At 38.0% G+C, this 16784-nt stretch overlaps 1 protein-coding gene and 1 long non-coding RNA gene across 11 annotated transcripts in view; one reads left to right on the top strand and one right to left on the bottom strand.

Annotated features, from left to right (window-relative positions):
• LOC134527927 (uncharacterized) overlaps nt 1-381 on the top strand; it is a 51643-nt gene extending 51262 nt beyond the window's left edge. Inside the window, exon 3 of the long non-coding RNA XR_010074316.1 lies at nt 248-381. This is a non-coding gene — a long non-coding RNA (uncharacterized LOC134527927). The remainder of the gene's footprint in view (nt 1-247) is intronic.
• LOC134527924 (coiled-coil domain-containing protein 77-like) overlaps nt 1-16784 on the bottom strand; it is a 109485-nt gene that overhangs the window by 56624 nt on the left and 36077 nt on the right. For all 10 annotated transcript variants that reach the window (XR_010074315.1, XM_063360963.1, XM_063360967.1 and 7 more), the window contains exons 3-5: nt 15124-15286; nt 5584-5773; nt 2702-2909 (exon numbers count right to left, since the gene is read on the bottom strand). Coding sequence is in view for 9 of the 10 variants with exons in the window: in XM_063360963.1 (XP_063217033.1) it covers nt 2702-2909; nt 5584-5773; nt 15124-15286 (561 nt within the window). In the remaining variant the exon portion in view is untranslated. The remainder of the gene's footprint in view (nt 1-2701; nt 2910-5583; nt 5774-15123; nt 15287-16784) is intronic.

Genomic DNA, 16784 nt, shown 5'->3' with positions numbered 1-16784 from the left:
CTGGACGAACAGTAACTTGCTGAGCTTTCCCTTGTGAGATAAGCCCAATTTATGACTACAGAAAGTAAAACAGTAGTTATTTACATTGCACTTTCATGTGTAACTCATCAGCAGGCTTTAGCTTGATAGTGTGTTCACAGTGGACCCGTAACATAATGCAGAGACTCAACGTGTGTCGACGTTCTTATGTATAATTATCTAGTCTCTAGTCATATTATTAATTGTAATGATTTGTATGTTTGTACAGGACCAAGGCTGCCCTGATATCGATGAAGCTGCAGGCACCCCTTAAAACTAAGAAGAGCATTTTATTTCTTCGTGAATAATGTCTGTTTACATATAATGTGTAATATGTAATGTTAATGTTGTAATAAAATGGTTAGTGATACATCAGTGATTGTAAGTACACTCTGCATGGAAATCCCTCAGTTGGTAATTGTCCAGCAATGCTGCAAAGTTACCGGCATGAACAGTAGTGCACAATTTTGAATTTGGTGGGCTTCAAGGGACTACTCTACTGGCTGAGAGGATCATGATCGCAGTGTTGTTAATTACTCCATAACAAGCAAGGTGATGAGCGTGAGGCAGAGATCTAAGTTATTCAAACACACCGAAAACCCTCCCCAGTAAAAATAAAGTTAAGAAGGGTGTATAAAATGACTTTTCTCCAGTTTCACAATTCCCCATCCCATGTTTTTGGTGATTGCATGGTTGTACTGATGCGGAGCTTGTTGTTTGCAGGTCTGAAAATGGCGGCCATGACGACTTGTGAGTATTAGTGAAATATACCTAAATAAAAACAGTTAATATCAGTTTGAGTCCGAGAGACATTACTTCATCAACCAATCATCGACAGTAACATTTATTTTGTAACTTAAATATTTTTTTTATCTCCTAACTGATTTATGCAAGTGTTCATAAAACATGTGAATCACAAATGTCCACTCTAGACCGAATATCTGAGCTAGCTGGAAAGTCTAGTGTGTGACAGGGTTTAATGCAAAAATATGTATATCAAAAAGGAATTCTCACACAATAAATGTATGTAAGTGAAGACAATCCATATTAAATAAAATTGAAAACCACAATGAAATGATAACTTTACCACCTTGAAAAATAAGTTTACAATTTTCCATGATTTAAAGTTAAAAATGTAATTTCCCAAATAATCATGAATAACATACTGTATGTATGATGAATGCTTAGAGTATTTCAATTTATATTTTAATACACTATATTATAATGTTTAAGAACTTATAAATGCTATATTGTCATCTGCCTACCACATTAAAACTATTATAATTCTTAACTTCTCTAAGTTTTGATTGTCCTGCAGTATTTCAATAAAAATCACATTGTATACACATGATAATAAATAATGTGATTAAATACAATAAATACAATATGGACAATAAACTTTATGAAAAATTTTTTTTTTAAAAGCAATTCCAAAAACTTTTTTTTAAAAACTTTTCATGAACTTTTAAACAAACAAATATGTGTTTTATCACATAATCATCGCACATTTATACTAAAATCATGTTTGAAAAGTAGAGGTGCGACGTTTATGCAGAATTTTTTTTGTAGGGTAAAGTTTTTCATAAAAACAAAACCCATTCATGGAAAGTACATTAATTAAAAAAAAAAAAAGTGAGCATACAAGAGCACGCCAAACAATTTATAATAATGTCATGCAACAAAAACCTTTCTTCAACTTTAAATAGAAGAACAAAATCTGTGACCCCAATGCAAGCCACTTGAATCTGTGATGTGAACTGACGCGTAACTATTGTCATAGCACGAAAGAGTGCGGGCTATCAAATGTAGTTAAATCAACACTCGACAGAGAGCGCACATTGCATGAATCGACGAGATATCGATACTACATGTGCGCGCTCTATACAGAAAGCAACATAACCAAACATGAATGATGCCAACTAGCGCTGGCTACATTTTTATAAGCGGTACATCGCAACGACACAGACGTACAGATAAAGGTAACAACGTTTAAAAAGTCTTTAAAAGAAAATTTATACATCAGACAACTTCGTACTTCTGTTAATTAAATAAGTGGTAATGTTCAAATGAATATTAGATTTCTACTTTAAAATACATCGTTTTATACAGAAAAGATACCTACACAAAGTGCTCGGAATTTATTAGCGGGACCAAAAACATCATTCAACGTTTGCGCGAGAGTTTTTTTAATCCAAATTTTGACGCCCTAAAGTATGGGTGCGACGAATATGCGCATGTGACGATTATGCGATAAAACAGGGTATACCTTAAAATATAGCTAAAATATAATTATAAAAACTAGGACCTATTGCTAACAACTAGTAGGAATGATGTGTCAGTCACTAACTCAGAATTTCAAATCTCTTAGTTGTTCATGCCTGCCTGCCTATTCCTACACATATCATACTAAAATCTACACTACCCAAAAGCACAAACTGATTTTCAAAAAAATACTGAAAGGTCACAAAAACCTAAATAACCCTTATACTTCATACTTGAGAAATATAACTAAAAGGATAAAAACAATAATATTAGTATTATGAGCTACTATTTTCACCCATGGCTTACAATGTATAGAATGTATTCTAATATAAGATATGTACAGTAATATACATTTCATGAGACAACAATCTGAGCCATGTCAACAAAGTTTTACATGGGGTGTAAAAAAGGCAACACTCACCTCTTGGTAAGTGAAGTGACCTTGAAACGCAGGCTTTCCAAGTCCTTATTGTGCTCGCGCCGTGTCAGCTCCCTGTCTTTCAGGAGAGTCTCTAGCTGGTCTTGGAACAAGCTGGTTCGCTCCTCCAGCTGCGACGAGAGAGACAGGACTTGCATCCTCAGGACCTCGGGGTCCGACACTTCACTGCCCGCCTGCTCAACTAACACGTCTGGAAAACATTTCAGATGATAACTCCAATTAATAATCACTAGCTCACCCTGCACACAGCAATTAAAAAACACAAATTCTTAATTTTTCCTTAAGCATATTTGCCTGCTACGAATATAAAATTTATACCTATGTGGCTCTAAAACATTTATGCAGCAAATAATCACAAAGAAAAATTTTGATGCTGATTCTCTCTTCTCAATTAACATTAACACACAGTGACTTGGCCAAAGTCTTCAAGTTATATTATTCAGATGTAATTAGTAATATTTCCACATTTTAAAATGGAATGTGATATGGCAACTCATAAACTGCGTAGGTGGGACAGAGTAATACATACTCTCCCAATACACTAGAACCCCGATTTTACGTATGCTCACGGTTCCAAGGATTGCATTCGTGAAATCGCTACCTTCTTAAAATCGGGGGTTTACAATTTGGATTACCCCCCCCCCCCCCCCTACAAGAAGGAGAAAAAATATTGTTTTACTTTTTGAACCATATATATCTAGTATTATTCATGTGTATTTGGTCATAATACATAAAATACCATTAAATATTAATACTATCAAAGCAACGAACAAAATAACATCCAGCCGCAGTGTGTGAACATGAAACGCGCACTGCCCCTGCTCGCAGGTCCAACGCGCATGCAGGTGACCGCTCGCCGGCCTCCCCCTGTACAGTGCTGCGACGCGGCCGGTCTCGGATGCCACCGTCTCTCCAGAGGCAAACATTAAAAAATATCTACTGTACATTACAGCATATTATGCTGTGGAATCGTGCTCGCCTTTCATACATACTGTTATTCCTACTATTGCGTGAATAGCGACTTCATCCGGTTGTGAATCGCGTGTGGAATGTTAATACTAATAACTGCTCAAATTTTTATAGGCCTACACACTGTATAAATTTCTCACGTAAAATTAACCAGTGAACCACATATTTGGCCATCTTTCCTTGCTTCTTTTGCCACCACTGACACATTAAATATTCCACCAAAATACACGTCAGTATATAATTTTTAAGAGTGTGATAAAGGAGGGGCGAAAAGAGCAACAGAAGATAGTTAAGTCAAGACTTGACTGGGGCCTGGTTGATAAGCTGAAAGAATTTCCTGCCTTGCATTTCTTGTCGTTAAAAATGTTTACAAACACAGTTTTATTACCACAATTGATGGGGAACAAGTACATAGTGAAACATACACTTATACTGTTTCATAAAAGTGATCATAAACATTTGTAGTTACGATAAACACTGCGCTGTAATGACAAACACATTCGTCAAAACATACTGTACATTTTAGTTTAAAATGCTATCAAATTAAAATTAGTGTTAACATACACACTAAAGCTAAATAAATAATTTCAAGTAACACATTGTGATTGGTAGCACCTCAGGATGCTGTGCAGTGTGCTGTGCTGTGCAGTTTTCCACTGAGCCCTTGGGAACAGAATTACTTTCACCATGTATTCTTGAATCTATCCAGCCACCCTTTGGAGGACTTAAAGTCTAAACCCATTTTCTGGGTAAAAAAGTTGGCCTTCTGTAATATCATAGGACCACTAACTGGTACACCCTGTGCTCTGTGCTGGGTGAAGCAATCGAACACTGCATTTTACAAATCATACAAAATCTGAATGTATAAGGCTTTTTGCCTTTACATTATGACCCTCCACCTGCCCAGCATTGATGATAGAATTCTTGCTGTTCCAGATTGTAGAAAGTGTTGATGCCGAGATCTAATGACGTCTCGCTATTTCGGTTTTTGGCACCTTACCTTATTTAACTTCCTTAGTTATTTAAAAATTTCTATTGGATTGCAAAAGTTTTCCTTCTTTTCCCATTCATTTCAAGAAATTAAATATCCAAACTCAGCCAAAAATTATAAACATAAACCAGTCATTAAAAACAAACAGAGCAATCAGTATCAAATGTAATCTAAACTCCAAATCCCAAAATAACAGCCACAATCAAATATACAACTAATGCTATTGTAAACACACACTATCGCAAACACCAAACAAAGACTAAGTGACAATTTTTAGGGTGGGGTGGGAGGTGTGATATGTTTCGTAGCTATGGGCTGCACACAATGTGGTTTCTATGCATTGCACAATGTGGGACTTAGAGAAAGGTGAGTATAGTTAATTCGTGGTAAAATAAATATTTTTACAGCCCTGCAAAATTTTTCCATTCAAAATTTTTTGAAGTTTCAGTGATTTCCCTAATAAACAAATTGTATAATAACTTATACAGTATTTATTAACGGTAAATGGCTGTCGCGAGGGCCTAAACATATTCATTTTACCGGGAACGGACTATACAAGCTGGCTTTTGTCGCATGCGGTGTGGGACAGATTAAAGAGGGGAAGAGGATGTTGAAAGTTTCTCACGCAGAAGGTTGCAAGAGGGGAGGGAATGTATAGAATCTTGAATTTGGGGAGAGAGGGGGAGAGAGAGAGGGGGAGAGAGAGGGGGAGAGAGAGAGGGGGAGAGAGAGAGGGGGAGAGAGAGAGGGAGAGAGAGAGAGAGGGAGAGAGAGAGAGAGAGGGAGATAGAGATATGATTTGTGTTTCTGGGAGGGATGAACCTTGAAGAATATACCACAGGGGAGGGAGAAATAAGCAATATGATGACAAGCTGTCGCTCTGCCTACTATATAACATACATACCTTTTATACTTCCTTCTGTTATATCATTTTGTTGCTTTTTCACTTTCTTCTGTGCACATTTGTACTTTCTCCGAACCAATTTGGGATGATTGCTGGAGTCAGATAAGATGATGGGAATGTCTTTGTGGTTATACTCTTCATGGATTGATAATAGTAATTCAATTTTCTTTCGAGCATCTGCTTCTCTTAGCTAAAAATTTAAGTTCAAATAACACATAGCACATACAGAGCTACAAGTAGTACTTGGTATCACGTAAAAACAACAGATACATTAAACTTGAACTAACTCCATTATATATTGTTACGAACATGAGCAAGGCCGCATCACGCGCAGGTGCATGCCGTAACATGAGATGTGCCGTGCGCACCTGGGTCGCTGCTTTATCTTCCTCCAGCCCACCGCTCCCCCCCACGCGGCACTGTTAGTTTGACATCCGAAACCTGCCAGCTGCGGAGTTAAGCGAGCCGCCGACAAGTGTTTTCGAGAGATTTCTGCCGTCGGGACGGCTCGGACTGAGGCGACTGGCCCGGGCCGCTCACGTGAGTTCTGGAATTGCGCCAGGGCCTATATATATGCCCGAGGACGTCAGGGCAGGGAGTCAGTTCGGAGTGTTCAGTCGGGAGTTCTCCCGCGGCAGAGTTTCTGGGCGATAGTGCCGCGGGTGCGGCAGAGTGGCGATGTCCTTGGACAAAGGTTCCAGGGCAGGGAGTGAGTGAGTTCAGTGGAATCGGGAGTTTTCCCGCGGCGGACTTTCCAGGCGATAGAGTCGCGTGCGCGGGGGAGTCCCGAGCGAAGTTGCGAGCGAGAGGAGTCGAGTGGATCCTCGGCGATAGGCAAGTTTCGTCGGCGGCGGCGGAGTGTGGCGACGGAGTCCTGCGGCGGAGACCCACGAGGGGTGCTGCGGCGAGAGTTGCGCCAGAGGTGCGGTCCAGCGAGGTGTGTGGAAAGAGTGACTGGGGAATAGACCTTTCTTGAAGTGTAATTAATTATTTGCCATTTTAGAAGATTTTTGTAAGTGACATAAGTAGTGGCAATAAATAAAACTGTGAAGTGTAATAAAATCTTTAATTGGGCTATCCTTTACGAACCCGCGGTAAATCGTAACAATATTTTAAACCACATATCAGCACTGAAGTAAATGTTGAAACAGAACACTTAACATGTCAAGTTAAGAGATAGTCACTATTTACTTGGATTCAAAACCATGCAATGGTGAGTAGGCCTAACTAGTTCTCCTTGTCAAATGAGTATACATAATGCCATAACTAACACAGCCCTCAAGTTGCAGTGAGAGCCAAATTACAGACTTGGGCAAAAAGAGAGAGCAACAGCCAGTCTTACGCAGTTACAAATCAAATTTGGAACCAGTTTCTGTCGAATGGTAGCCGACCAAACTGGAGATATAAACTAAGAAACAGGGTCCTCAGTGGCCATATTTACTAATACACATAAAGCTTGTTTTGAGGGTCGTGGGTTTAATGCCAACCTTTTGGCATGCCTCATATTTATAAGCAACAAGTCAATATCCTTGTGGTTCGGAGCCCGCTAATATCTTGGAGGTCACCTCTGCTGAACACCTAATGTGACCCCATTTAACTCCATCTTTACCTTAAACTGAAAACACACAATTTTTTTTTTCTGAATTCTGTATAATTATTAATAAATTAAAGGAAAATTTAAGCCTACCTTGAAATTTGACATTTATACAGTACCTTCTTTTCAAAATTCATTGCATATATCACTCAAAAGTTTGTGCAAAATCTGTATAAATAAAAGAAAAGTAGAAATTCGCCTTCACAAAGCTTTGTGAGACTGTGAAATTGCAGTAACCCACCGATCCAACTTCAAGAAATAATTTTTGACATGTTTGAGAGAATAGTATTTATATAATTATAGTAGATCAGCTGATTACATAATTCAAGATCATGGTGCACTACGTTAAAAGAGGTATTTTTTATTTGTAAATTTTGTGTTATATTTAGGGATACTTGAGAATTTTATTTTTAGAAAGCTATTTAGGTAAATTTTTAATTACATATTTGAGTTTAGTGATTAATTTATATGTTGCATAAAGATGATTTCAGTTTCTAATTTGAAATCATTATTGAGTTAATACAGTAATTTTCATGTCTGAAAGCATTTGTAAGCTTTGGTATTACATCTAGAAAATTGGATTTTTTTTAGTGCAAGAAAGGTAGGTGCGTAATGCCATGACACTGAACTTGTAGAATATTAGAAAACAGAGAAAGTCTGGTATTTCCGGTACATATTATTATGCTAATAACTACAGGTATGAGTGCAATGGCACAGTTTTACGAAGGTTTTTCAAATACAAACAGAAATTTTTTTATACAGATTAATTTATATTTATTTATGAAAATACAAATGAAATGCCTTATTTTTCTGCATAGTTTCTTCCAACAAAAATACATTTTCTCTATCGGATAGAAAGCTTATTTATCTCTCAATGAAAATAATAAAATAATTGCTTCAGTAGCCAACTGGCCAATTGCACATACTGTTTGAATGCACTGCCATCTTCAAATCTTTCCCCTCCTAATGCCTCTTTCAGTGGACATTCCACAAGCTCACGCATGACCTGAATATTGTCATCATTGACGCTGGTCGTCAGACACTGTTTTTGGCTTTGATTTTCCATTTTATCATGACCGTTTCAGAACTTCTGGGCCCAATTAAACACTTGGGTTTTACTCAGAGTAGCATCACTGAACTTTGCGTGGAGTCTCTTCAAAATTTCACTCAATTTTACATCTTTGTTGGTGAGAAAGCGAATAATAATGCATTGCGCAACTGAGGCTGGTACTTTTTTTTTTATAATGTGCCCAAGGAAGTACATATAACATAACCTCACTTATGTATTATTTGTATGTATCCTTTTTTCATCCTGTCAATATATATTGTATACTGGACTCATATCATAAAAATTCACTCTTTTTTTTATAACATGCCTACAGAAGTATAACATAACCTCATTTTAATATTTTCATTTGAAAAAAAAAAAAAAAAATGCTAAAACCCGGCTGGCGCACGCAGTGAGCTGCAGCAAAGCTGTAATCATAAAGGTGCATATCTCCAACGGACACACGTATAGCATCATGATCGTATAGCATCATGATCTTAGCGCATGTGCATTTGGAGGTATGCGCGCTACGGTTACTCTCGCTGCTGCTTACTGCGTGCACCAGCCGCAGGGAGTCCTCTGCATTTGTATTAACAAGTTACGTTCAAGTATTTTTTCAAATTCAGCCTCCTAATTTTTGTGCTCACAAAATTCGAAAAGTAGTCAATCAATTGACTTTAAATTTTGACACACCGTTGCGTTTTTAAATCAAAAGTTTCAAAAAAAAAAAATAAAATTCAGAAATTTTCCAGGAAGTCCTTCATTTTCAAAGTAAGAAGCATGATTTTTGATTTTAATGTGTTTGGTTGGAAAAAAAAACCATATAAGAATCCCAGTGTTTTTGGAAAAGAAAAAATATACATTTTTTAATAGAATTTTTATAGGTTTTATTCACATTCTGCTAACATGTAGTTTAGAACCTAATCATCTCTGGAAAGTATATAGCGAAAAAGGAGATTAGACTCTTCATGGAATGAATATACAGGGTGTATCAAAATTAATATTACAACGCTTGAGGGTAGAAAGCTCTTATTATTTGCAACCATTTTTGCCAATAAACATGTTGCCGGAAACGCGTAGTTAAGCCCCTGTAGCCACAGAAAGAGTCAGCGTAGGCAACCCGTTGGGCTTTGTGCGAGACAGACGATGCTGTGGTGAATTACGTGTTTACGACGCCGGGCAGCGCTCGAGAGGACTGTACGATGTCGATTGCTGACCCCCGCCCCTTTTTACTTTCGTTGGTGGCGCCCTCGCCTCTTTTCTTCTGTTCGTGCCGTGCCATAGCACTGCGCAGCGTGACATTGCAGTGTCGCAGTGTTTTTTGATATCTCTGGTGATCTGTCGTTGACTGTTCTGTCGTACAAGAAAACTCATGGTGTCATTTCTTTCGCTGTGGTTTTGAAAAGGGCGACGTTTTAGTGGAGCTCAATGGAGTACACGTTTAGTGAGTACACGGACATGCTGCTTGTTTACGGGGAAGCTAGACAAAATGGACGAGCCGCCCGTCTGTACGAAGAACGATATCCGGGTCGTAGGATTCCAGCTCACACCATGTTTGCAAGACTTACTCAGCGAATGCAAGATACTGGTACATGTGCCGTCACAAGACCAAATGCTGGTGCTCCATGCAGGGTTCGTACTCTCAGTTTTGAAGAAGATGTACTTCAGAGATTTGAGGGGAGTCCGGATACAAGCACAAGGGCAGGTTGCAATATGGACGCTGACAAAATGGCTCTTTGGCGAGTTCTTCATGAGCAACTCTTGTACCCGTACCACCTTCAAAAAGTGCAACACATGGGTCCGGCGGACTATCCTCTTCACATGACCTTTTCTCGTTGGTACATTCGAAGAGTATTGAGGAACCCTGAGTTAGCAGTTTTCTTCAGCGATGAAGCCAAGTTCACTAAAGACGCTATTCTCAATTCGCACAACAGTCATGTTTGGAATGATGTCAATCCACATGCAACATGTGTTACAGCTCGTCAGGAACGTTTTTCAGTTAATATGTGGGCCGGTATTGTTGACGGCGTACTCATCGGGCCTTTTTTTCTCCCGCCACGACTTAACGGCGCCGGATACCTCCACTTCCTTCAGAACGAACTACCAGGTCTTCTTGAAGAGGTTCCATTGCATGTCCGACGTGTCATGTGGTACCAACATGATGGGGCACCACCTCATTTTTCCCTGCAAGTGCGAGAGTATTTAAACCGAACATTTCCAAACCGATGGATTGGACGAGCGGGCCCTGTCACATGGCCGCCAAGGTCACCGGACCTAACCCCATTAGATTTCTTTCTGTGGGGTTTCGTAAAAGGGCTTATCTACGCTACGCCAGTATAAACGGTAGAAGAGCTTACACAGCGAATCATTGAAGCGTTCGAAATCATAAGGTCGACTCCACACATGCTCCTGCGTATCCGTGAAAACATGATTCGCCGTTGCCACCTTTTGTGTCGTTCAAGGTGGGCGTGTTTTTGAGCCGTTGCTTTAGGCTGTCACGTTGTTAAAACGTATGCAACAATTTCAATGTTGTGAAACACAAGCCCAAGCTGTGATTGATTTCAGAGTGAAATAAAAATCTGTGCCACGATTAAAAAGGTTATTTCTCTACTCAAACGCCTGCATATCCACAACATAACACTCTGCAACGGGTTGCTTACGCTGACTCTTTCTGGGACTACAGGGGCTTAACTACGCGTTTCCGGCAACATGTTTATTGGCAAAAATGGTTGCAAATAATAAGAGCTTTCTACCCTCAAGCGTTGTAACATGAATTTTGATACATCCTGTATATTCTCTTTTGAATGCATGCGCATAAAAAATTTTTTTTTTACTACTTATCTTTTACGAATTGGCTCACAAGACGTAATTGGAAGTATTAGCCGATACATTAAAAGACTAAAGAAATAATCAGGTGTTACTATCCTGTGACTTCAGGCAAACACTTCCAGTTATACCTCGCTCAACACCAGTTGATGAATTGAATGCCTGTTTGAAATATTGAACTTTTTGAAGCACAGTCAAAAAATACATTTAAAAACAAAATTTGAGACTTCAGCTTCAAATCAATACAAGAGCTGACATATTTTCAAGACATTACTCGAGGTTGGTTGTACCTACAAATCCGGAAACAGGAAAAATAACTTTTCTATTTAATTTTTTCAATATCGTGAATTCAAACGAAGAATTAGTAGACAAGGTTTTCCAAAGCATCTAAACCATTTATTGAAATCACGCATCGTTATGTGGAAGAGCCATTCTAGCGGCAAAAAATGTAGAAGTAAACAAAATGAACAATATCATTATAAACAGAATCGCAGGTGAAACAGTGACATACAAATCCATTGACTCGGTGATAAACCAAAGTAAAGTAATGAATTTTCCAAAGGAATTTCTTAATTCACTCGAAGTTACCCGATTACCGTCACACATTCTGGAATTGAAAATTTGTGTACCAATATTTATTAAATCAAAACATCAATCAGCCAAAGTTTTGCAATGCCATACGATTGGTAATTAAAAAAATGATGAATAATCTAATTGAAGCAACAATTTTGATTGCACCTCATAAAGGTGAAAACATACTACTTCCATGAATACCACTCATTCCGACTGAAATAGTGTTTGAGTGCAAACGGCTTCAATTTCCAATAAGCCTTGCGTTCGCTATGAATATCAATAAAGTTCACGGGCAATCTTTGTAAGTGTGTGGTTTGAATTTAGAAAACGAATGCTTCTCTCAGGGCAATCTTAAGTCACATGTACAAGAGTAGGTAAACCATCTGATCTTTATGTTTATGCAGAAAACAGACAAACAAAAAATGTAGTCCATTCACTAGCTTTGAAATAAAAAAATGATTTAATGAGAAAAAAAATTTTTTTTCTTCCATTCCTTTTATTTCACAGTAAAGCCACAGCAATGCAAAGCAGTGTATTAAATTGAATGATGTATTTTCTCGGTGAATCTATGTTCACTAGAATACTTTGATTTACTTTCCTATTAATTTCATTTCAGATTGAGCCACAGCGAAGCGTGGACGGATTTAGCTAGTCTGGTATAAAGTTCAGTCTATGACGGTTAAATGACTCAAAACTCTTAATTGTGATTCTCAAATAAATAAGATGAAATGAATATTCAATTTTATTCTTTTTGTGTTAAAAACAAATCCTTTACAAGATAGCTTCGCATTAGAACATTTATTTTCACTGATCGCTACTCACAGTCCTGGGCCTTCACGAAATAATGTCCCTAGTAACTACGTCGTCTAAATATGATGAAACTTGGGAAACTAAGTTCCAGTGGACCAACGGACCAACCGGGCCTGCGCCACACTTCTGGGGTCTACATATTTTAATTTAAAGTCCGACACACGCGACATGGCCTCAACACCCAGACGTGATATTATCTGCCCTGGGTTTTCATAAAACATTGTTTATGAGCACCCCCTCCCCTCCCCCTGCATGACCTTTTGGCTTATACTTGAAGAACGACATAAGATGAAGTGGCTATGTGACCGCCTGCTATAACGCAGGGAAAAAGCAGTCACATGACCCCAACAACCAAACACAGCACAATGTAGTACAAAAACACAACAGCATAGAAATTTTCTTAACCATTACAACAAGGATTTTCCTGCAAACAATAAAACATGAAAAATCACAGAGTTTTTCTGATTAGCTGCTGTAAAAACGTGATACAATTACTGTCTCGCCTGGAATAGGACACCTACCCAATTTCCCATCATAAGAATACATACAGAAAGTCTCGGCAGCTAAAAAAATGTCCGGAAATTCTGTCCCGTCATGTTGCGCACCTGTCTATTGTCCTTTCTTTTATCAATACAATACACAATGTCCCAGAAACATACGTACTTTAAATTAAAACATATTTGAAAAATGTTTTTATCTAAAAAAATAACCTAGCAAACAAAGTGAGCACCAGTAAAAACATAGTTAGAAGGGTTTTCTGAATAAAAATATGAAAATTAATTCCAAGACTATTAATAATAATAACATAGAAGTTTGAAAAATGAGGTTTCTATGACCTTGGACCATATAATCAACTGATACTACTGCTTTACTTATAACAATAATGCCATAAAAATACTCAGCTAAGCTAGGGAGGGCAGGAATCTGCAATGTTACTCTCAGATAATTTGAAATATTAATTGGAAATACGTAAAACATTTGTCTAGAGTTGCCTGTATATCGGGCACAATCAGACGAAAGTTCGTAAATTGGCGAAAATAAAGCTAACAAGTTTACGTCATAAATATTATTAAAATTCAGTCTGTAACAATTTATTTTGCACTGGTACTAGCTCAAAACAGCAGTGCTAGACCAATGTGCTGTAACCCTTTGTTGTAATTTTACCATGTTAGTAATATAAAATATACTGATAAATTGTACTTATAACACTTCCAAAACATATATTAATGTTTTAGGCATACAAACTCACTGTTTATCAAATCCTAATCAAGTGATAAGTGCCTTAAAATGAGTACGCATCACTTGTTTTTGTGCGATGACAGCTGTGCTGAAATAAAAAAAATGGCCTACCTGGCTGATGCTGTAGCTTGGACCACATATATAAACGCTCATTAAACGATGGTGTTTCGAGCACATGTCTCACGAACACGCACACAGTTCACAAGGTAGTTTGTGCATCGTACAAAGTATTTGCACTGATTGCAGACTTTTTGCAGTAATTTGGTTCAGATGTAAGTGCCACAGTGCCAAGTAATGCTAATCACTATTAGTCGGAAACACCAGACATTTGCAACGTTCAATGGGCCGGATGCTAAACGGATTCAAACAGTTAAATCTTGGAACCCAGCACCACCAAAGCAGCGGCCAATCACGAATAGTTGACAAAACGACACCGGGTCCGAAATAATAACGTATATTACATTAGCATATCAGATATTATAAAAATGTAAATATCCAGTTTAAAATAAAATAATTTTTAAGAATGTAAACAAACAAATATAGTGCTGCAAAAAAAATTTAAGTGACAAAAAAATAATAAAATAAAACTGTACACTATAAAGTAATAATATGTGTCTGAAAAACTTTTGGAACTGTGTTGACATTAATTGGTGAAAAATATTGGGTGTCTATTTCAAGAACTAAAAATTAAACTCATGAACTTTTCTTTTGAATCTTTGATTTAGAAAACCAGTCACTGTGAATTTGTGTTTGGAACCTAAACTCAAAATTTATGAACTTTCCAGATAGTGGAGTTGCTTGGCTTTTGGGTTAGAGCCTCGTCAAAGGCGAAGATATCACCAACGTTTCAGTCGACGTTGCAGTTGGTAACTGCTCCCTAATGATGGCAACTACAACATTGATCGAAACATCGGTGATATCTTTGCTTTCGATGCAGCTACAACCCAGAAGCCAAGCAACTGCAGACAATGGCCATGAAAGCCTAAAATCTTTACTTTCCAGATAGTGTTTACAACTACAAAAAATTTGGGAATTTTTTTTTTTACTGCTTGGATCAGATTGTTTATACCATAACTAAATTATTCGCATGAAAATGAATATTCATTATCTCACTTTACACATGCGAAGATTCTTTGACACTCAATACCAAATATATAATAAAAATACACAGACAATATGCAATATACTGGTTTATTACTCATTTATACCAGGCTTGAGATTAAGAGCATGCTGTAATAAATGAATGGCATCATATCTCAAACTGCAGTCAGTGTTTAAGGTACATTCCAGAAATGTAACAATTATATTACTGAAACATTGTAATGCTTTTCCCAAACAAAACACATATATTTCTTCAACTTTTTCATTGCATGGGATCAAAGAAAGTGATTATGACACGACTTCGCTCATGCACACATACATTTATAAACATTAAACTGCCCATACTTACTTTAAGGTGATCATTCTCAGCGCACAAACGCAGAACTTCACTTCTCTCTTGAAATATGTATGCCTGCAGATCACTGACAGTTTGTCGCAGCTCCAGTGAGTCTGCAACACACTGCTGCAACTCTTGCTCTAGCTGATAGCTCTTATCACACATCTGCTTGCACCTGCACACAGAACATGCCACACAATAGTAAACAACACAAAAGAGTTACTGATAACACTGTACCTAAAACTCTGTTGAGAAGTTTCTCAAGAAATTTAAATATTAAAAGTTTTTCAAGAGGAAAATTTCTTTCATAAGTGCAATTACACCATGCATCATGTCAAGTGCAAATACAAGTTGACCTTACAAAAAAATTAGTCACCCCTGGAGAAATCATTACAAGCATCATTTAATACTGTGTATCTCCGCCTCTGGAGTTGATAACAGCCTGGATTCGGTTGGGAAGTGAATCCACAAGGTTGTGCAGATACGTTGCAGCCAGGTTCAGCCACTCGCTGAGGATTTGATCGTGTAACTCCACCAAATTGTGAGAATGCTGATGTCGGCTTTTTACCCGCTGTTCCATCATGTCAACAGATTTTCAATGGGATTCAAGTCAAGTGATTTTTCAGGCCAATCGAGAAGTACATAATAGGGTGGGGGAGTGTTATAAAATATGTCACATATGCATCCAGCACGATGAACTTTGATGTTTTCACACCTTGAAAAATAGGGGTATCAATAGCATAATCATCACACAGATGTTGACTGAAAGGCAACACCTGATCATCCAGAATGTTGAAATAAACATGCTGGTTCATGTTAGTGGTCACCGTAGTGAGTGCGCCCAATCCATGATATGAAATACACTCCCAAAACATCAGACCCATCTCTGGCTGGAACCTGACCTTGCATACATCCAGGATGAAAGGCTTCATTTGGATTTTGGTGCACTCGACGAAATGTGTCATTGGAATACAGGCAAAAACATGATTCATCAGACCACATTATGTTCTGCCAGTCAGCTACTGTCCAAGTTCAATGATTTCTATCCCACTGAAGATGCACAAATTTATGTGCCTGTGTGAGTAATGGCCTCTTGCAAGGTGACTGACTCCAAATGTTCATTGCATGCAGTCCCCATCTCAATGTCCTCTTGCTAACAGGTTAAGATGGACCTTCATTCACAGACTAGCAATTCCTGTTGAGTTTGGAAGCAGTTTTTATTCATAACTCAAGAAACCATCCCCAGTCCCTCTGTCAGGATCTTTTTCCGACCACAATTGTGACGTGTTTCGTGGCCACTGTAGTACATCACTACTTGTAGACACATTGAACAGTCCGCTGTGAAAAACCAACAAATTCAGTAACTTCACGAACTGTATGGCCATGGGCACGGCCAAACACGATTGCCCCTTTTTGCCACTCTGTCACATCCTTACTTCTACCCATGTTGACATACACTGTCCACTTAAAACATCAACTTCTCACTGATTTTTACTGCCTTGTGCTCACGTAGAGGCAGTACGTGTGTGGTTGAGCATGTGACTCATTCGCTGTGTTATCTGTACAGGCTTAACGATCTATCTGTGAGTGCGCATATATAGTGACATATTTTTTGCTCAGTGAACTTATTTAATCCAACGCTGATGGCGCCTGCAATTGTTGTGCGATGATCT

The sequence above is a fragment of the Bacillus rossius genome, chromosome 1, assembly GCF_032445375.1.
Source record: "Bacillus rossius redtenbacheri isolate Brsri chromosome 1, Brsri_v3, whole genome shotgun sequence".
Lineage (NCBI taxonomy): Eukaryota > Metazoa > Arthropoda > Insecta > Phasmatodea > Bacillidae > Bacillus > Bacillus rossius.
The sequence above is the reverse complement of the archived record's forward strand: the minus strand, read 5'-3'. Positions and strand labels throughout refer to the sequence as shown.